This window comes from Oncorhynchus tshawytscha, linkage group LG15 (genome assembly GCF_018296145.1).
Source record: "Oncorhynchus tshawytscha isolate Ot180627B linkage group LG15, Otsh_v2.0, whole genome shotgun sequence".
Lineage (NCBI taxonomy): Eukaryota > Metazoa > Chordata > Actinopteri > Salmoniformes > Salmonidae > Oncorhynchus > Oncorhynchus tshawytscha.
In genome coordinates this window covers 20314917-20338818 of record NC_056443.1, presented here as the reverse complement: position 1 = coordinate 20338818, position 23902 = coordinate 20314917, and the positions used below count along the sequence as shown (strand labels likewise).

Genomic DNA, 23902 nt, shown 5'->3' with positions numbered 1-23902 from the left:
GTCAAGGACAATAAATGAGGATATACAAAGCCAGGTACATATCAGGACAAAACTAGAGATGGGAGGAAGAAATAAAAAAGAGAAAGAGAGTGAGAGAAACCACAAGTCCGAGAGAAAGGCGAATAGCACGATGGATATACACCAAACAAAAATATAAAGTGTTGGTCCCACGTTTCATGAGCTGAATTAAAAGATCCCCGAAATGTTCCATACGCACAAAAAGCATATTTCTCTCAAATGTTTTGCACAAAATGTGTTTACATCTCTGTTAGTGAACATTTCTCCTTTGCCAAGATAATCCATCTCCCTGACAGGTGTTGCATATCGAGAAGCTGGTTAAACAGCATGATCATTACACAGGTTAATCTTGTGCTGGGGACAAAAAAAGGTCACTCGAAAATGTGCAGTTTTGTCAAACAACACAAGGCCACAGATGTCTCAAGCTTTGAGGGAGCGTGCAATTGGAATGTTGACTGCAGGAATGTCCACCAGAGCTGTTGCCAGGGAATTGAATGTTAATTTCTCTACTATAAGCCGCCGCGAATGCCATTTTAGAAAATTTGGCAGTACTTCCAACCGGCCTCACAACCGCAGGCCACGTATATATGGTGTCGTGTGGGCGAGCGGTTTGCTGATGTCAACATTGTGGACGGAGTACCCCATGGTGGTGGTGGGGTTATGGTAATGCATTAGCAGGGGACGCACAAAAATACCATAATGAGATGCTGAGGCCCATTGTGAGGCCCATTTTTTCCCGAGGTATCTGTGACCAACTGATGCATATCTGCATATCTGCATTCCCAGTCATGTGAAGTCCATAGATTAGGGCCTAATGAATTTATTTCAATTGACTGATTTCCTCATATGAATTGTAACTCAGTATAATAAATCAAATTGTTGCATGTTGCATTTATATTTTTGTTCAGTATAGATGGCTGGACAGGGAGTGAAAAGGAATGAGATGAGAAAAAGGAGAGAGACGAGATGGACGGGGTGAGAGAAAGAGGAGGGAATGAGAGAGTGCTTTCTTCTCCCTACAGGCAGTACTGAGTGTATCTGGCACTGTCAGGCCATTCTTCTACACATGCATTTGCACTTGCACGCATACACAGACACAGACTTTACTTTGTGTCTCCCTACAGGTGTGTGTGTGTGTGTGTGTGTGTGTGTGTTCTGGTCCCCTGTCAGACCATCCCTCCTACTCTGCTCTGTTCCTGTTTGTTACTGCTGTTAAATACTTCTGTTTGCTCCTGGTGTTTGCCTCTGCTGTTTGTTACTGCTGTTAAATACTTCTGTTTGCTCCTGGTGTTTGTTACTTCTCTTTGTTACTACTGTTTGCTACTGCTGTAAGATCTGTCTGCCACTGCCGCTCACAACCTGCCACCAGGGAACCAGTCATGTGCTATACCATTCCCCCAGGGAACCACTCCTGTACTATACCATTCCCCCAGGGAACCACTCCTGTACTATACCATTCCCCCAGGGAACCACTCCTGTACTATACCATTCCCCCAGGGAACCACTCCTGTACTATACCATTCCCCCAGGGAACCACTCCTGTACTATACCATTCCCCCAGGGAACCACTCCTGTACTATACCATTCCCCCAGGGAACCACTCCTGTACTATACCATTCCCCCAGGGAACCACTCCTGTACTATACCATTCCCCCAGGGAACCACTCCTGTACTATACCATTCCCCCAGGGAACCACTCCTGTACTATACCATTCCCCCAGGGAACCACTCCTGTACTATACCATTCCCCCAGGGAACCACTCCTGTACTATACCATTCCCCCAGGGAACCACTCCTGCGCTATACCATTCCCCCAGGGAACCAGTCATGTGCTATACCATTCCCCTAGGGAACCACTCCTGTACTATACCATTCCCCCAGGGAACCAGTCATGTGCTATACCATTCCCCCAGGGAACCACTCCTGTACTATACCATTCCCCCAGGGAACCAGTCATGTGCTATACCATTCCCCCAGGGAACCACTCCTGTACTATACCATTCCCCCAGGGAACCACTCCTGTACTATACCATTCCCCCAGGGAACCACTCCTGTACTATACCATTCCCCCAGGGAACCACTCCTGTACTATACCATTCCCCCAGGGAACCACTCCTGTACTATACCATTCCCTCAGGGAACCACTCCTGTACTATACCATTCCCCCAGGGAACCACTCCTGTACTATACCATTCCCCCAGGGAACCACTCCTGTACTATACCATTCCCCCAGGGAACCACTCCTGTACTATACCATTCCCCCAGGGAACCACTCCTGTACTATACCATTCCCCCAGGGAACCACTCCTGTACTATACCATTCCCCCAGGGAACCACTCCTGTACTATACCATTCCCCCAGGGAACCACTCCTGTACTATACCATTCCCCCAGGGAACCACTCCTGTACTATACCATTCCCCCAGGGAACCACTCCTGTACTATACCATTCCCCCAGGGAACCACTCATGTACTATACCATTCCCCCAGGGAACCACTCCTGTACTATACCATTCCCCCAGGGAACCAATCCTGTACTATACCATTCCCCCAGGGAAACAGTCCTGTACTATAATATGCCCCCAGGAAACCTGTCCTGTACTATACCATGCCACCAGAAAACCAGTCCGGTACTATACCAATCCCCCAGGGAAACATTCATGTACTATACCATGTCCCCAGGGAACCAGTCCTGTACTATACCATGTCCCCAGGGAACCAGTCCTGTACTATACCATGTCCCCAAGGAACCAGTGCTGTACTATACCATTCCCCCAGGGAACCAGTCCTATACTATACAGTGAAACTAGTCCTGTACTATAACATGGCCCCAGGGAACCAGTCCTGTAGTATACCATGCAACCAGGGAACCAGTCCTGTATCATACCATGCCAACAGGGATCCAGTCCTGAACTGTACCATGGCACCAGGGAACCAGTCCTGCACTATACCATGCCACCAGGGAACCAGTCCTGCACTATACCATGCCACCAGGGAACCAGTCCTGTACTATACCATGCAACCAGGGAAGCATTCCTGTACTATACCATGCCACCAGGGAACCAATATTGTACTATACCATGGAGCCAATCCTTTTACGATACCATGAAACCAGTCCTGTACTATAATATGGCCCCAGGGAACCAGTCCTGTATTATACCATGCAACCAGGGAACCAGTCCTGTACTATACCATTCCCCCAGGGAAACATTCCTGTACTATACCATGTCCCCAGGGAACCAGTCCTGTACTATACCATGTCCCCAGGGAACCAGTCCTGTACTATACCATGTCCCCAAGGAACCAGTGCTGTACTATAACATGGCCCCAGGGAACCAGTCCTGTATTATACCATGCAACCAGGGAACCAGTCCTGTACTATACCATTCCCCCAGGGAAACATTCCTGTACTATACCATGTCCCCAGGGAACCAGTCCTGTACTATACCATGTCCCCAGGGAACCAGTCCTGTACTATACCATGTCCCCAAGGAACCAGTGCTGTACTATACCATTCCCCCAGGGAACCAGTCCTATACTATACAGTGAAACTAGTCCTGTACTATAACATGGCCCCAGGGAACCAGTCCTGTAGTATACCATGCAACCAGGGAACCAGTCCTGTATCATACCATGCCAACAGGGATCCAGTCCTGAACTGTACCATGGCACCAGGGATAAAATCCTGTTCTGTACCATGGAACCAGTCCTGTACTATACCATGCCACCAGGGAATCAGTCCTGTGCTATACCATGCCACCAGGGAACCAATCCTGTACTATACCATGGAATCAGTCCTGTTCTATACCATGCCACCAGGGAACCAGTCCTGTACTATACCATGCAACCAGGGAACCAGTCCTGCACTATACCATGCCACCAGGGAACCAGTCCTGTACTATACCATGCAACCAGGGAACCAGTCCTGTACGATACCATGCCACCAGGGAACCAATATTGTACTATACCATGGAGCCAGTCCTTTTACGATACCATGGAACCAGTCCTGTACTATAATATGGCCCCAGGGAACCAGTCCTGTATTATATCATGCAACCAGGGAACCAGTCCTGTATTATACCATGCAGCCAGGGAACCAGTCCTTTTTCGATACCATGGAACCAGTCCTGTACTATACAGTGAAACTAGTCCTGTACTATAACATGGCCCCAGGGAACCAGTCCTGTACTATAACATGCAACCAGGGGACCAGTCCTGTATTATACCATGAAACCAGGGAACCAGTCCTGTATTATACCATGCAGCCAGGAAACCAGTCCTGTATTATACCATGCAGCCAGGAAACCAGTCTTGTATTATACCATGCAACCAGGGAACCAGTCCTGTATTATATCATGCCACCATGGAACCAGTCCTGTACTGTACCTTGGAAACAGTCCTGTACTATAATATGCCACCAGAAAACCAGTCCTGTACTATACCATGCCACCAGGGAACCAGTCCTGTACTATAATATGCCACCAGAAAACCAGTCCTGTACTATAATATGCCACCAGGAAACCAGTCCTGTATTATACCATGCAGCCAGGAAACCAGTCCTGTATTATACCATGCAACCAGGGAACCAGTCCTGTATTATATCATGCCACCATGGAACCAGTCCTGTACTGTACCTTGGAAACAGTCCTGTACTATAATATGCCACCAGAAAACCAGTCCTGTACTATACCATGCCACCAGGGAACCAGTCCTGTACTGTACCTTGGAAACAGTCCTGTACTATAATATGCCACCAGAAAACCAGTCCTGTACTATACCATGCCACCAGGGAACCAGTCCTGTACTATACCATGCCACCAGGGAACCAGTCCTGTACTGTACCATGGCACCAGAGAACCAGTCCTGTACTGTACCATGCAACCAGGGAACCAATCCTGTACTATACCATTCCCCCAGGGAACCACTCCTGTACTATACCATGCCACCAGGGAACCATTCCTGTACTATTTCATGCCACCAGGGAACCAGTCCAGTCCTGTCCTATAACATACCTCTAGAGAACCAGTCCTATACTGTACCATGCCACCAGAGAACCAGTCCTGTACTATTTCATGCCACCTGAGAACCAGTCCTATACCATGCCTCCAGAGAACCAGTCCTGTACTATACCATGCCACCAGAGAACCAGTCCTGTACTATTTCATGCCACCTGAGAACCAATCCTATACTCTACCATGCCACAAGAGAACCAGTCCTGTACTATTTCATGCCATCAGATGACCAGTCCTGTACTATACCATGCCACCAGAGAACAAGTCCTATACTGTACCATGCCACCAGGGGAACCAGTCCTGTACTGTACCATGCCACCAGAGAACCAGTCCTGTACTATTTCATGCCACCTGAGAACCAGTCCTGTACTGTACCATGCCACCGGAGATACAGTCCTGTACTGTTTCATGCCACCAGAGATCTCGTCCAGTCCTGTGCTGTATCATGCCACCAGAAAACCAGTGCTGTACGAAACAATGCCACCAGAGAACCAGTCCTGTACTATTTCATGCCACCTGAGAACCAGTCCTATACCATGCCTCCAGAGAACCAGTCCTGTACTATACCATGCCACCAGAGAACCAGTCCTGTACTATTTCATGCCACCTGAGAACCAATCCTATACTCTACCATGCCACAAGAGAACCAGTCCTGTACTATTTCATGCCATCAGATGACCAGTCCTGTACTATACCATGCCACCAGAGAACCAGTCTTGTACTATTTCATGCCACCTGAGAACCAGTCCTATACCATGCCACCAGAGAACCAGTCCTGTACTATACCATGCCACCAGGGAACCAGTCCTGTACTATACCATGCCACCAGGGAACCAATCCTGTACTATACCATGCCACCAGAGAACAAGTCCTATACTGTACCATGCCACCAGAGAACCAGTCCTGTACTATTTCATGCCACCTGAGAACCAGTCCTGTACTGTACCATGCCACCGGAGATACAGTCCTGTACTGTTTCATGCCACCAGAGATCTCGTCCAGTCCTGTGCTGTATCATGCCACCAGAAAACCAGTGCTGTACGAAACAATGCCACCAGAGAACCAGTCCTGTACTATACCATGCCACCAGAGAACCAGTCCTGTACTATTTCATGCCACCTGAGAACCAATCCTATACTCTACCATGCCACAAGAGAACCAGTCCTGTACTATTTCATGCCATCAGATGACCAGTCCTGTACTATACCATGCCACCAGAGAACCAGTCCTGTACTATAACCATGCCACCAGAGAACCAGTCTTGTACTATTTCATGCCACCTGAGAACCAGTCCTATACCATGCCACCAGAGAACCAGTCCTGTACTATACCATGCCACCAGGGAACCAGTCCTGTACTATACCATGCCACCAGGGAACCAATCCTGTACTATACCATGCCACCAGAGAACAAGTCCTATACTGTACCATGCCACCAGAGAACCAGTCCTGTACTATACCATGCCACCAGAGAACCAGTCTTGTACCATTTCATGCCACCTGAGAACCAGGCCTATACCATGCCACCAGAGAACCAGTCCTGTACTATACCATGCCACCAGGGAACCAATCCTGTACTATACCATGCCACCAGAGAACCAGTCCTGTACTATACCATGCCACCAGAGAACCAGTCTTGTACTATTTCATGCCATCAGATGACCAGTCCTGTACTATACCATGCCACCAGAGAACCAGTCCTGTACTATACCATGCCACCAGAGAACCAGTCTTGTACTATTTCATGCCATCAGATGACCAGTCCTGTACTATACCATGCCACCAGAGAACCAGTCCTGTACTATTTCATGCCACCAGAGAACCAGTCTTGTACTATTTCATGCCACCAGAGAACCAGTCTTGTACTATTTCATGCCACCAGAGAACCAGTCTTGTACTATTTCATGCCACCAGAGAACCAGTCCAGTCCTCTACCATGCCACCAGGGAACCAGTCCAGTCCTCTACCATGCCACCAGAGAACCAGTCCTATACTATACCATGCCACCAGAGAACCAGTTCTGTACTATTTCATGCCACCTGAGAACCAGTCCTGTACTATACCATGCCACCAGATAACAAGTCCTGTACTATTTCATGCCATCAGAGAACCAGTCCTGTACTATACCATGCCAACAGAGAACCAGTCCTGTACTATACCATGCCACCAGAGAACCAGTCCTAAACCATGCCACCAGAGAACAAGTCCTGTACTCTTTCATGCCATCAGATAACCAGACCTGTACTATACCATGCCACCAGAGAACCAGTCCTGTACTATACCATGCCACCAGAGAACCAGTCTTGTACTATACCATGCCACCAGAGAACCAGTCCAGTACTATACCATGCCACCAGAGAACCAGTCTTGTACTATTTCATTCCACCTGAGAACCAGTCCTATACTGTACCATGCCACCAGAGAACCAGTCCTGTACTATACCATGCCACCAGAGAACCAGTCCTGTACTATACCATGCCACCAGAGAACCAGTCTTGTACTGTACCATGCCACCAGAGAACCAGTCCAGTACTATACCATGCCACCAGAGAACCAGTCTTGTACTATTTCATTCCACCTGAGAACCAGTCCTGTACTATACCATGCCAACAGAGAACCAGTCCTGTACAATTTCATGCCACCAGGGAACCAGTCCAGTCCTCTACCATGCCACCAGAGAACCAGTCCTATACTATACCATGCCACCAGAGAACCAGTTCTGTACTATTTCATGCCACCTGAGAACCAGTCCTGTACTATACCATGCCACCAGAGAACAAGTCCTATACTGTACCATGCCACCAGAGAACCAGTCCTGTACTATTTCATGCCACCTGAGAACCAGTCCTGTACTATACCATGCCACCAGAGAACAAGTCCTATACTGTACCATGCCACCAGAGAACCAGTCCTGTACTATTTCATGCCACCTGAGAACCAGTCCTGTACTGTTTCATGCCACCAGAGATCTCGTCCAGTCCTGTGCTGTATCATGCCAACAGAAAACCAGTGCTGTACGAAACAATGCCACCAGAGAACCAGTCCTGTACTATTTCATGCCACCTGAGAACCAGTCCTATACCATGCCTCCAGAGAACCAGTCCTGTACTATACCATGCCACCAGAGAACCAGTCCTGTACTATTTCATGCCACCTGAGAACCAATCCTATACTCTACCATGCCACAAGAGAACCAGTCCTGTACTATTTCATGCCATCAGATGACCAGTCCTGTACTATACCATGCCACCAGAGAACCAGTCCTGTACTATAACCATACCACCAGAGAACCAGTCTTGTACTATTTCATGCCACCTGAGAACCAGTCCTATACCATGCCACCAGAGAACCAGTCCTGTACTATACCATGCCACCAGGGAACCAGTCCTGTACTATACCATGCCACCAGGGAACCAATCCTGTACTATACCATGCCACCAGAGAACCAGTCCTGTACTATACCATGCCACCAGAGAACCAGTCTTGTACTATTTCATGCCACCTGAGAACCAGTCCTATACCATGCCACCAGAGAACCAGTCCTGTACTATACCATGCCACCAGGGAACCAATCCTGTACTATACCATGCCACCAGAGAACCAGTCCTGTACTATACCATGCCACCAGAGAACCAGTCTTGTACTATTTCATGCCATCAGATGACCAGTCCTGTACTATACCATGCCACCAGAGAACCAGTCCTGTACTATACCATGCCACCAGAGAACCAGTCTTGTACTATTTCATGCCATCAGATGACCAGTCCTGTACTATACCATGCCACCAGAGAACCAGTCCTGTACTATACCATGCCACCAGAGAACCAGTCTTGTACTATTTCATGCCACCAGAGAACCAGTCTTGTACTATTTCATGCCACCAGAGAACCAGTCTTGTACTATTTCATGCCACCAGAGAACCAGTCCAGTCCTCTACCATGCCACCAGAGAACCAGTCCTATACTATACCATGCCACCAGAGAACCAGTTCTGTACTATTTCATGCCACCTGAGAACCAGTCCTGTACTATACCATGCCACCAGATAACAAGTCCTGTACTATTTCATGCCATCAGAGAACCAGTCCTGTACTATACCATGCCAACAGAGAACCAGTCCTGTACAATTTCATGCCACCAGGGAACCAGTCCAGTCCTCTACCATGCCACCAGAGAACCAGTCCTATACTATACCATGCCACCAGAGAACCAGTTCTGTACTATTTCATGCCATCAGAGAACCAGTCCTGTACTATACCATGCCAACAGAGAACCAGTCCTGTACTATACCATGCCACCAGAGAACCAGTCCTGTACTATACCATGCCACCAGATAACAAGTCCTGTACTATTTCATGCCATCAGAGAACCAGTCCTGTACTATACCATGCCAACAGAGAACCAGTCCTGTACTATACCATGCCACCAGAGAACCAGTCCTAAACCATGCCACCAGAGAACAAGTCCTGTACTCTTTCATGCCATCAGATAACCAGACCTGTACTATACCATGCCACCAGAGAACCAGTCCTGTACTATACCATGCCACCAGAGAACCAGTCTTGTACTATACCATGCCACCAGAGAACCAGTCCAGTACTATACCATGCCACCAGAGAACCAGTCTTGTACTATTTCATTCCACCTGAGAACCAGTCCTATACTGTACCATGCCACCAGAGAACCAGTCCTGTACTATACCATGCCACCAGAGAACCAGTCCTGTACTATACCATGCCACCAGAGAACCAGTCTTGTACTATACCATGCCACCAGAGAACCAGTCCAGTACTATACCATGCCACCAGAGAACCAGTCTTGTACTATTTCATTCCACCTGAGAACCAGTCCTGTACTATACCATGCCAACAGAGAACCAGTCCTGTACAATTTCATGCCACCAGGGAACCAGTCCAGTCCTCTACCATGCCACCAGAGAACCAGTCCTATACTATACCATGCCACCAGAGAACCAGTTCTGTACTATTTCATGCCACCTGAGAACCAGTCCTGTACTATACCATGCCACCAGATAACAAGTCCTGTACTATTTCATGCCATCAGAGAACCAGTCCTGTACTATACCATGCCAACAGAGAACCAGTCCTGTACTATACCATGCCACCAGAGAACCAGTCCTAAACCATGCCACCAGAGAACAAGTCCTGTACTCTTTCATGCCATCAGATAACCAGACCTGTACTATACCATGCCACCAGAGAACCAGTCCTGTACTATACCATGCCACCAGAGAACCAGTCTTGTACTATACCATGCCACCAGAGAACCAGTCCAGTACTATACCATGCCACCAGAGAACCAGTCTTGTACTATTTCATTCCACCTGAGAACCAGTCCTATACTGTACCATGCCACCAGAGAACCAGTCCTGTACTATACCATGCCACCAGAGAACCAGTCCTGTACTATACCATGCCACCAGAGAACCAGTCTTGTACTATACCATGCCACCAGAGAACCAGTCCAGTACTATACCATGCCACCAGAGAACCAGTCTTGTACTATTTCATTCCACCTGAGAACCAGTCCTGTACTATACCATGCCAACAGAGAACCAGTCCTGTACAATTTCATGCCACCAGGGAACCAGTCCAGTCCTCTACCATGCCACCAGAGAACCAGTCCTATACTATACCATGCCACCAGAGAACCAGTCTTGTACTATTTCATGCCACCAGAGAACCAGTCTTGTACTATTTCATGCCACCAGAGAACCAGTCCAGTCCTCTACCATGCCACCAGAGAACCAGTCCTATACTATACCATGCCACCAGAGAACCAGTTCTGTACTATTTCATGCCACCTGAGAACCAGTCCTGTACTATACCATGCCACCAGATAACAAGTCCTGTACTATTTCATGCCATCAGAGAACCAGTCCTGTACTATACCATGCCAACAGAGAACCAGTCCTGTACAATTTCATGCCACCAGGGAACCAGTCCAGTCCTCTACCATGCCACCAGAGAACCAGTCCTATACTATACCATGCCACCAGAGAACCAGTTCTGTACTATTTCATGCCACCTGAGAACCAGTCCTGTACTATACCATGCCACCAGATAACAAGTCCTGTACTATTTCATGCCATCAGAGAACCAGTCCTGTACTATACCATGCCACCAGAGAACCAGTCCTAAACCATGCCACCAGAGAACAAGTCCTGTACTCTTTCATGCCATCAGATAACCAGACCTGTACTATACCATGCCACCAGAGAACCAGTCCTGTACTATACCATGCCACCAGAGAACCAGTCTTGTACTATACCATGCCACCAGAGAACCAGTCCAGTACTATACCATGCCACCAGAGAACCAGTCTTGTACTATTTCATTCCACCTGAGAACCAGTCCTATACTGTACCATGCCACCAGAGAACCAGTCCTGTACTATACCATGCCACCAGAGAACCAGTCCTGTACTATACCATGCCACCAGAGAACCAGTCTTGTACTATACCATGCCACCAGAGAACCAGTCCAGTACTATACCATGCCACCAGAGAACCAGTCTTGTACTATTTCATTCCACCTGAGAACCAGTCCTGTACTATACCATGCCAACAGAGAACCAGTCCTGTACAATTTCATGCCACCAGGGAACCAGTCCAGTCCTCTACCATGCCACCAGAGAACCAGTCCTATACTATACCATGCCACCAGAGAACCAGTTCTGTACTATTTCATGCCACCTGAGAACCAGTCCTGTACTATACCATGCCACCAGATAACAAGTCCTGTACTATTTCATGCCATCAGAGAACCAGTCCTGTACTATACCATGCCAACAGAGAACCAGTCCTGTACTATACCATGCCACCAGAGAACCAGTCCTAAACCATGCCACCAGAGAACAAGTCCTGTACTCTTTCATGCCATCAGATAACCAGACCTGTACTATACCATGCCACCAGAGAACAAGTCCTGTACTATACCATGCCACCAGAGAACCAGTCTTGTACTATACCATGCCACCAGAGAACCAGTCCAGTACTATACCATGCCACCAGAGAACCAGTCTTGTACTATTTCATTCCACCTGAGAACCAGTCCTATACTGTACCATGCCACCAGAGAACCAGTCCTGTACTATACCATGCCACCAGAGAACCAGTCCTGTACTATACCATGCCACCAGAGAACCAGTCTTGTACTATACCATGCCACCAGAGAACCAGTCCAGTACTATACCATGCCACCAGAGAACCAGTCTTGTACTATTTCATTCCACCTGAGAACCAGTCCTGTACTATACCATGCCAACAGAGAACCAGTCCTGTACAATTTCATGCCACCAGGGAACCAGTCCAGTCCTCTACCATGCCACCAGAGAACCAGTCCTATACTATACCATGCCACCAGAGAACCAGTTCTGTACTATTTCATGCCACCTGAGAACCAGTCCTGTACTATACCATGCCACCAGATAACAAGTCCTGTACTATTTCATGCCACCAGGGAACCATTCCTGTACTATTTCATGCCACCAGGGAACCAGTCCAGTCCTGTCCTATAACATACCTCTAGAGAACCAGTCCTATACTGTACCATGCCACCAGAGAACCAGTCCTGTACTATTTCATGCCACCTGAGAACCAGTCCTGTACTATACCATGCCACCAGAGAACAAGTCCTATACTGTACCATGCCACCAGAGAACCAGTCCTGTACTGTACCATGCCACCAGAGAACCAGTCCTGTACTATTTCATGCCACCTGAGAACCAGTCCTGTACTGTACCATGCCACCGGAGATACAGTCCTGTACTGTTTCATGCCACCAGAGATCTCGTCCAGTCCTGTGCTGTATCATGCCACCAGGGAACCAATCCTGTACTATACCATGCCACCAGAGAACCAGTCCTGTACTATACCATGCCACCAGAGAACCAGTCTTGTACTATTTCATGCCATCAGATGACCAGTCCTGTACTATACCATGCCACCAGAGAACCAGTCCTGTACTATACCATGCCACCAGAGAACCAGTCTTGTACTATTTCATGCCATCAGATGACCAGTCCTGTACTATACCATGCCACCAGAGAACCAGTCCTGTACTATACCATGCCACCAGAGAACCAGTCTTGTACTATTTCATGCCACCAGAGAACCAGTCTTGTACTATTTCATGCCACCAGAGAACCAGTCTTGTACTATTTCATGCCACCAGAGAACCAGTCCAGTCCTCTACCATGCCACCAGAGAACCAGTCCTATACTATACCATGCCACCAGAGAACCAGTTCTGTACTATTTCATGCCACCTGAGAACCAGTCCTGTACTATACCATGCCACCAGATAACAAGTCCTGTACTATTTCATGCCATCAGAGAACCAGTCCTGTACTATACCATGCCAACAGAGAACCAGTCCTGTACAATTTCATGCCACCAGGGAACCAGTCCAGTCCTCTACCATGCCACCAGAGAACCAGTCCTATACTATACCATGCCACCAGAGAACCAGTTCTGTACTATTTCATGCCACCTGAGAACCAGTCCTGTACTATACCATGCCACCAGATAACAAGTCCTGTACTATTTCATGCCATCAGAGAACCAGTCCTGTACTATACCATGCCAACAGAGATCCAGTCCTGTACTATACCATGCCACCAGAGAACCAGTCCTAAACCATGCCACCAGAGAACAAGTCCTGTACTCTTTCATGCCATCAGATAACCAGACCTGTACTATACCATGCCACCAGAGAACCAGTCCTGTACTATACCATGCCACCAGAGAACCAGTCTTGTACTATACCATGCCACCAGAGAACCAGTCCAGTACTATACCATGCCACCAGAGAACCAGTCGTGTACTATTTCATTCCACCTGAGAACCAGTCCTATACTGTACCATGCCACCAGAGAACCAGTCCTGTACTATACCATGCCACCAGAGAACCAGTCCTGTACTATACCATGCCACCAGAGAACCAGTCTTGTACTATACCATGCCACCAGAGAACCAGTCCAGTACTATACCATGCCACCAGAGAACCAGTCTTGTACTATTTCATTCCACCTGAGAACCAGTCCTGTACTATACCATGCCAACAGAGAACCAGTCCTGTACAATTTCATGCCACCAGGGAACCAGTCCAGTCCTCTACCATGCCACCAGAGAACCAGTCCTATACTATACCATGCCACCAGAGAACCAGTTCTGTACTATTTCATGCCACCTGAGAACCAGTCCTGTACTATACCATGCCACCAGATAACAAGTCCTGTACTATTTCATGCCATCAGAGAACCAGTCCTGTACTATACCATGCCACCAGAGAACCAGTCCTAAACCATGCCACCAGAGAACAAGTCCTGTACTCTTTCATGCCATCAGATAACCAGACCTGTACTATACCATGCCACCAGAGAACCAGTCCTGTACTATACCATGCCACCAGAGAACCAGTCTTGTACTATACCATGCCACCAGAGAACCAGTCCAGTACTATACCATGCCACCAGACAACCAGTCTTGTACTATTTCATTCCACCTGAGAACCAGTCCTATACTGTACCATGCCACCAGAGAACCAGTCCTGTACTATACCATGCCACCAGAGAACCAGTCCTATACTGTACCATGCCACCGGAGATCCAGTCCTGTACTATACCATGCCACCAGGGAACCAGTCCTGTACTATACCATGCCACCAGGAAACCAGTCCAGTGCTATTTCATGCAACCTGAGAACCAGTCCTGTACTATACCATGCCACCAGAGAACCAGTCCTTCACTATTTCATGCCACCAGGGAACCAATCCTGTACTGTACCATGCCACCAGAGAACCAGTCCTGTTCTATACCATGTCACTTGAGAACCAGTCTTGTATTATACCATGCCACCAGAGAACCAGTCCGGTACTATACCATGCCACCTGAGAACCAGTCCTGTACTATACCATGCCACCAGGAATCCAGTCCTGTACTATACCATGCCACCAGTCTTTACACACACAGGGAGGGAGGCAGGCAGACACACGCACGTCTAACCGGTGTGACACGACTAGCTAGTCAGCTGTGCTCGCTAGTGGCCTTTCAATCGGTGACGTCACTCTCTCTTTAAATACCTTTTAAATAGTTGTTTCCTTTGCTCTGCAAAGGCCACTGCTTTTGTGGAGCGATTGGGGACTGTTGTTGATGTGTGCGGAGGGGTTCTGGTTCAAGCCCAGGTTGGAGGAGAAGGACGGAAGCAAACTTTAAGGCTAAAAAGACAAGGATTCAATCTTTCAATTGTTTCCATATCAAGTCTCTGTTGATTTTGTGACGCTGTTCTTACACCACACATTCTGTGACGTGCTTTGCCTCTGTCCTTGTGGAGGTGCTTTAGTTCTTTACAGGACAGTGATCCACAGTGTATTGTTAGAACTTTTTCAAGACACCACTTTAGTTTCTTGACATTGACTGAGCTGAACCTATTTACTCTCTCTCTCTCACGCGCTCTCGCTCTCCATCTTTCTCTCTGTGTGTCTTCTCTCAGTCTCTCTCACTCGCTCTGTCCCGATCTTTCTCTCTCTGTGTCCCCTCTCTCTCGCTCTCTCTCTCTCTCTCTCTCTCACGCGCGCTCTCGCTCTCCATCTTTCTCTCTATGTGTCTTCTCTCAGTCTCTCTCACTCGCTCTGTCCCGATCTTTCTCTCTCTGTGTCCCCTCTCTCTCTCGCTCTCTCTCTCTATCTCTCACGCGCGCTCTCGCTCTCCATCTTGCTCTCGCTCTCCATCTTTCTCTCTATGCGTCTTCTCTCTCTCACTCGTTCTCTCCCGATCTTCCTCTCTCTCTCTCTCTCTCTCTCTCTCTCTCTCTCTCTCTCTCTGTCTCTCTCTCTCTAGTGCTAGTTGAGTGATCCTAAAATACCAGCAGTAGGTCTGAAGTGGGATGATTTAACTTCTCCTTGATCTGCTAAGAAAGACTTTCTGCTCAGAAAGCTCTCTTCTTTCAATTATATCATTGTTTACATCCTCAGATCCTGACTTGCTTTCCTGCAGAGAGAGTGTGTTCTCTAGTTAAAGGAGACAAGAGTGGAGGAGAGGAGAGGAAAGGTGTGTGTGTGTGTGTGTGTGTGTGTGTGTGTGTGTGTGTGTGAGTGTGTGTGTGTGGCCTCAGAGGAGAACATAATGACAGTGTGTTGGGGCTTTGTTTGCCATAGGGACACATTAATGATTAATGCTGAGAGACTACTGGACCAGTTGTGTGTGTGTTCGTGTGTGTTATTGACTGTTCTTAAATTAACCCCACAACTGTACATCAATTGTTTAAAACCACACTCGCAATCCCAGCGCGGTATGCTCTGTACTCAGCCTACTACTTCTATATTCCTTGCCAAAGTTATGGCTATCAACGCCTTCCTAACTCACTTTGAACTTGTACACCTTTCTGATTTAAGACATGTTACAGATGCCGTATCTTAATTTGACCCAGTTTCACACAGCAGCTAAATAATCCTGCGGCAATGGATATTGTTTGTAGGGGTTGATGCATTTTTCATTAGGGCAAATCAAGTCTGAAATGTTGAAGTGGAAATTACAAACTTTAGAAGCCTTTTTAAACCTAATAGTTTGCAAATTCCTGCAACGACATGTTCATCAAATTAAGATACGGCACTGTACACTAATCCTCTCCAACAGGCTAGTGGAGCTTTCCATTACTACTCTCAATTTTGATGGCAGACTGTCTTTTTGAGACTAATATTGTTGTATGCGTCACGTGCAATGATGTCCGAGGGGGAAAAACTGTGTTCATTGTTTGCAGTAACTTCTTTGTTGTTGTAATATCACAAATGGATGTGGCAGTTTCACCATTAAAGATTCCATCTTTAAGCTTGGAATGGTATTTACGCCGAGTGTACCAAACATTAGGGAACACCTTCTTAATATTGAGTTGCACTCCCTTTTGCCCTGAGAACCACATGAATTTGTCAGGGCATGGACTCAAGTTGCTGTCGGATGCTGGCCCATGTTGACAGCAATGATTCCCACAGTTATGTGAAGTTGGATGGATGTCCTTTGTGTGGTGGACCATTCTTGATACACATGGGAAACTGTGGACCATGAAAAACCCAGCAGCATTGCAGTTCTTGACACTCTCAAACCGGTGCGCCTGGCACCTACTACCATACCCCGTTCAAAGGCACTTAAATCTTTTGTCTTTCCCATTCAGCCTCTGAATGGCACACACATACTGTACATAATCCATGTCTCAATTGTCTAAAGGCTTAAAAATCCTTCTTTATCTGGTCTCCTCCCCATCATCTACACTGATTGAAGTGGATTTAACAAGAGACATCAATAAGTGATCATAGCTTTCACCTGGATTCATGGAAAGAGCAGGTGTTCCTTATGTTTTGTACATTCGGTGTATAAATCAAATCAAATCAAACTTTATTTGTCACATACACATGGTTAGCAGATGTTAATGCGAGTGTAGCGAACTGCTTGTGCTTCTAGTTCCGACAATGCAGTAATAACCAACAAGTCATCTAACTAACAATTCCAAAACTACTGTCTTATACACACAAGTGTAAGGGGATAAAGAATATGTACATAAGGATATATGAATGAGTGATGGTACAGAGCGGCATAGGCAAGATACAGTAGATGGTATCGAGTACAGTATATACATATGAGATGAGTATGTAAACAAAGTGGCATAGTTAAAGTGGCTAGTGATACATGTATTACATAAGGATGCAGTCGATGATATAGAGTACAGTATATACGTATGCATATGAGATGAATAATGTAGGGTAAGTAACATTATATAAGGTAGCATTGTTTAAAGTGGCTAGTGATATATTTACATTTCCCATCAATTCCCATTATTAAAGTGGCTGGAGTTGAGTCAGTGTCAGTGTCAGTGTGTTGGCAGCAGCCACTCAATGTTAGTGGTGGCTGTTTAACAGTCTGATGGCCTTGAGATAGAAGCTGTTTTTCAGTCTCTCGGTCGCAGCTTTGATGCACCTGTACTGACCTCGCCTTCTGGATGATAGCGGGGTGAACAGGCAGTGGCTCGGGTGGTTGATGTCCTTGATGATCTTTATGGCCTTCCTGTAACATCGGGTGGTGTAGGTGTCCTGGAGGGCAGGTACTTTGCCCCCGGTGATTTGTTGTGCAGACCTCACTACCCTCTGGAGAGCCTTACGGTTGTGGGCGGAGCAGTTGCCATACCAGGTGGTGATACAGCCCGCCAGGATGCTCTCGATTGTGCATCTGTAGAAGTTTGTGAGTGCTTTTGGTGACAAGCCGAATTTCTTCAGCCTCCTGAGGTTGAAGAGGCGCTGCTGCGCCTTCTTCACGATGCTGTCTGTGTGAGTGGACCAATTCAGTTTGTCTGTGATGTGTATGCCGAGGAACTTAAAACTTGCTACCCTCTCCACTACTGTTCCATCGATGTGGATAGGGGGGTGTTCCCTCTGCTGTTTCCTGAAGTCCACAGGAATATTGGCCTTATGAAGAATAGTTAAAATTCTAAAGTATCACTGCATGATATCACATCGTTACCATGACAACCTGGTGACAGTTTGGGAATTTAGCCAGGACCCCGGGGTTAATACTACCTACTCTTACGATAAGTGCCATGGGATTTTTAGTAACCATAGAGAGTCAGGACACACAATTAACAGCCCATCTGAAAGACAGTACCCTACACAGGGCAATGTCTCCTATCACTGCCCTGGGGCATTGGGATATTATTTATTTTTGTGTGTTAAAGCGCTATAGTCCCTACCACCTTCTCTTGTTCTGATGCTTTCAGTCCTCTGAGTTACTTTGAGGTTTGTGTGTGTAGTGTATGTGAATGTGTATGGGTTTTGTGTGAGAAACTGCCACAGCAGCAGCTAGTGTTCAGGTAATTCGAGGTGAGCCTTCCTTCACACTGTGGAAAAAGACAGAAAAAAAAACAGCTCCCTCTCTTCTCCTCTCTTCAAAGGGATTTTCTCTCTTTCTCTCTTTTGTGATTCTTTCCCCTGTGAAAATAGGTCACCTTTCTTCTGTTTGGAGAATGCCTGGGTAGTATATCCTCTACAGCCGTGTGTGTGTGTGGGGTGGGGTGGGGGTGGGGTGAAGGTGTGTGTCAAAGTGTGTGTGTAGATTGATCCGCCGGAAAGGCAAGGTGTTTAAAAACTTCACACCAATCCTCTGTATACCCCAGCTCCTGCAGTAGGCAGGCAGTAGGCCGACTTTGAAGTGAACGCACAGATCTACTTCAAATAGAAACTTGCACACTTTATTTACTTCACAGCAGACTAGATGGGAGCATCTCTCTTTTTACCTTCCCTCTCCACTCTCCCAGATCAAGGTGAAACACCCCTCTTAAAGAGCTGTGGACCAGTACACTGTTGATCGGCCCAAATGGCACCCTATTTTCTATATAGTACCTTATAGGCCCTGGTAAAAAAAAAAGTGCATTCAATAGGGAATAGGGTGCCATTTAGGACGTAGAGAGCACCGTGCATTAGACTGTCAGATTTGTAGTGACACTGAAAACTCTATCAATGACTGTTAAACACAGTTCCATAGAGATAATAAACATTCAATCAACAATTTCTCTCTCATCAGGTACTGCATCATCTCTGTGGGTCTGTGTTAGTATAATTTAATTATGCCAATGTGCTTTCATCAATTGAAAGCACTTAATCTATTTTATGAGAATTTGTAAGATTTCTTGTTTGCATAAAATAGACGCAGACCAGTCTTTAAATAATAGGTAATAGAATTTATTCTCGGAGCGCGCTACCACTTAAACACACGCAGCAGTTTATATACAGATCATGACGTCATTTCACTGCCTTAACCGAATCCCCTCCTCTCGACCGGGACAAAGTAAGGTGAAAAGTTCATTCTAACTTACTACCACACTCCCAAATAACTTTTGACCCCTCAACATTATCGATCACCACTGAACTGACAGTATTATTAGGTAGAAAACCTAGGAATGCACTCACTGCCTTATCTAAAAACCCCAGAGCTAAGTTTCGGTTGGGTCAACCATAGGCTAATGACCTTATGTGTTTACTCAGTCCCCAACCCATTTGTCTCTACCTAGTTGGAATGGTGTTCATTAACTTTTTATTACTCCTTGTCCTGTCACACAATCCCTTCTTATGAACTCATATTGTCAATCAGTTATAAAACAATGTATAAGTTTACCTAGATACAATTCTATTTAAAATGGGGATATTGTTTATTCATTTATCAATAATAAATTCAACAGTCTGACAGTATTTTTTCTGAAACCTCATTTTACCAGGTAAGTTGATTGAAAACACATTCTGATTTACATCAACAACCTGGGGAATAGTTACAGGGCAGACTGTGGTACACACTGCTATAACAACAGTACAGGTGATAATGTGTAGACTGTTATTGAGGTACACCATTTGCCTTGATGACAGCTTTGCACACCCGTGGCATTCTCTCAACCAGCTTCATGAGGAATGGGTTTCCAACAGTCTTGAAGGAGTTCCCACATGCTGAGCACTTGTTGCCTGCTTTTCCTTCACTCTGCAGTCCAACTGATCCCAAACCATCTCAATTGGGTTGAGGTCGGGTGATTGTGGAGGTGAGGTCATTTGATGAAGCACTCCATCACTCTCCTTCTTGGTCAAATAGCCCTTACACAACCTGGTGGTGTGTTTTGGGTCATTGTCCTATTAAAAAATTAAGGATAGCCCCACTAAGCGCAAACCAGATGGGATGGTGTATCGCTGCAGAATGCTGTGGTAGCCATGCTGGTTAAGTGTGCCTTGAATTCAAAATAAATTACTGACAGTGTCACCAGCACAGCACCCCCACACCATCACACCTCCTCCTCCATGCTTCACGGTGGGAACCACACATACAGAGATCAGATACTCTGTATCTCACAAAGACACGGCGGTTACAACCAAAAATCACAAATTTAGACTCATCAGACCAACGGACAGATTTTCAACAGTCTAATGTCCATTGCTCGTTTCTTGGCCCAAGCAAGTCTCTTCTTGTTATTGGTGTCCTTTAATAGGGGTTTCTTTGCAGCAATTCGACCATGAAGGCCTGATTCACACAGTCTCTTCTGAACAGTTGATGAGGAGATGTGTCTGTTACTTTCTGGTAACTCTAATGAACTTATGCTCTGCAGCAGATGTGACTCTGTCTTCCTTTCCTGTGGCGGTCCTCATGAGAGCCAGTTTCATCATAGCACTTGATGGTTTTTGCGACTGCACTTGAAGAAACGTTCAAAGTTCTTGAAATTTTCCGTTTTGTTTCTCTTTGCTTTTTTGAGCTGTTCTTGCCATAATGTGGACTTAGTCTTTTACCAAATAGGGCGATCTTCTGTATACCACCCCTACCATGTCACAACACAACTGATTGGCTCAAACGCATTAAGAAGGAAATAAATTCCTAAATTAACTTTTAACAAGGCACACCTGTTAATTGAAATGCATTCCAGGTAACTACCTCATGAAGCTGGTTGAGAGAATGCCAAGAGTGCGCAAAGCTGTCATCAATGCAAAGGGTGGCTACTTTGAAGAATCTCAAATATAACATATATTTTGATTTGTTTAACAATTCTTTGGTTACTACATGATTCCATATGTGTTATTTCATAGTTGTGATGTCTCTTCACTATTATTCTACAATGTAGAAAATAGTAAAAAATAAAGAAAAACCCTTGAATGAGTAGGTGTCCCTATGCTGCTATAACTTCATAAGAGGTTGCCGTACCGAGGTGTAGAGATGTTATAACTATAGTAGAAGTGGTATCTATAGCATTATAACGTTAATAATAATTTGCTGCCTTACCGAAGTGTAGAGGTATCCATCGCTGTTCATCCCAATGTAGAGCCCTGTCTTAGTGCTCTGGATGGCTACTATCCTCAGGCCCACAGGAATCAAGTTGAACTGCACTGCAAAACAGACACAATGACAAGAAATAGAGGGATTGGGGAGAGGGAGAGAGAGGTGTTAGAGTAATCTGCCCTTGTTTCTTACTAAAACATTCTCAGTGTTTGAAAAAGACAATTGGAGCCTCCTCTCGTTTCATTCCTCCCACCATCCGTCAGAAAGAGAAGGAAGAGAGGGAGAGGCCGCCTGGGGCGATCAAGCTTTTAGAAACGCTTCAGCCGCTTCCTTCAGCGCGCCCTTCTGCCACAAATAACTCAATCTCACCCGAGTTACTTGATTTAAAGGGCGGCAGGTAGCCTAGTGGTAGAGCATTGGACCAGTAACCAAAAGGTAGCTGGTTTGAATCCCTGAGCCGACAAGGTGAAAAATCCATTGTGCCCTAATTTGCTTCAGGCCTGCCCCACTACTATGGTTGACCCTGTAAAACAACACATTTCATTGCACCTACCCGGTGTATCTGACAATAAAACATATTTTTTTCTGTTTGACGTGAGGGAGTGAGATAGACGGAGATAGAAAGGAGACAGAGGACAGAGGGAAAGAGGGGGAGGCGAATGAGAGGGAGAGAGAGAGAACAGAAGGCTTTATGCCTCTGGAATACATTACTGAGTGACACCTCTTAAAACACCTCTTAACAACACTGTAAACACCACATTCATTTAGTTTTCTGTCTTTTTAATGCAGTTGAGTGCATCTCCTCTATTTTGAACCTTTTTAATGTGCATTGTTTCCCATAAAGACACCACACCTGGGTCGATGTAAAAAAGCATTATGTGTGTGTTTGTGCGTTGTCAGAGAGTCTTGACCGTAAGCCCTCTGTGTTGGGGGGATATGCTAAGTAACATGTTAACTTGAGTGATATTGACAAAACGCCCCTCGGCTACACAACACTGCGGGAGCCATGCAGATTTTAAACGGGCGCCTGAAAGCATTGCGGCGACCGCTGCCGTGACAACCAAAGCCCTCAATGACTGCCCTTGAAGGTCCTAAAAGGTCCCCAAAAAAAACCCAGCCAGGAATAGTAGCTTTGAATAGGCCATTTAATAGTCAGTTTAAAAATGGAAGAACAACAGCAACCACAAGTATCAGCCAACAACTGCTTTCGTCTAATAGGGTTTTCTTGCCGAAAGAAAGAGAGTGATGATAGGATGGGTGATGACGGAGTGCAGGCTGCCCTGGTCCTCTGTATCCCCCCCCCCGCTCTCTCTAGGCCCTGCTTTTATTTGTTCTATCGATCCCTGAATCTCAACCAGGCCGTTTCGCAAATGAACATGGTGTCACTAAAGACCACGGAGAAGGTGACACATAGAAGAGCACACACAGTCCCTCTCTCTTGTCTCTCTCTCTCTCACACACTCACACTCACACAGCCACACATACATGTATAGAATATATAGTACCCCCTACTCACACATGGAGTCTATGACCCTCTGTAACCCTGGACACTGCTACAGACAGACACTCGCTCTCTCTTCCTTTCTCTCTCATTTTGACCATTCGCTCTCCTGTATCTCAGTTTCACTCTCCCCTTCCCTCTCCTTTCTCCAATCTCCTCTCTTTAACCATTTCTCCCACCATTTGTCTGCTCACTTCCTCTCTCTCTCTCTCTCTGTGCTCAAAAAAATAAAGGGAACACTTAAACAACACAATGTAACTCCAAGTCAATCACACTTCTGTGAAATCAAACTGTCCACTTAGGGAGCAACACTGATTGACAATAAATTTCACATGCTGTTGTGCAAATGGAATAGACAACAGGTGGAAATTATAGGCAATTAGCAAGACACCCCCAATAAAGGAGTGGTTCTGCAGGTGGTGACCACAGACCACTTCTCAGTTCCCATGCTTCCTGGCTGATGTTTTGGTCACTTTTGAATGCTGGCGGTGCTTTCACTCTAGTGGTAGCATGAGACAGAGTCTACAACCCACACAAGTGGTTCAGGTAGTGCAGCTCATCCAGGATGG

At 46.3% G+C, this 23902-nt stretch overlaps 1 protein-coding gene across 1 annotated transcript in view; it reads right to left on the bottom strand.

The window, feature by feature from the left end:
- LOC112214659 (fibroblast growth factor 14-like) overlaps window positions 1-23902 on the bottom strand; it is a 62940-nt gene that overhangs the window by 23722 nt on the left and 15316 nt on the right. Inside the window, exon 2 of the mRNA XM_042298270.1 lies at window positions 21836-21939. Coding sequence (XP_042154204.1) covers window positions 21836-21939 — 104 coding nt within the window. The remainder of the gene's footprint in view (window positions 1-21835; window positions 21940-23902) is intronic.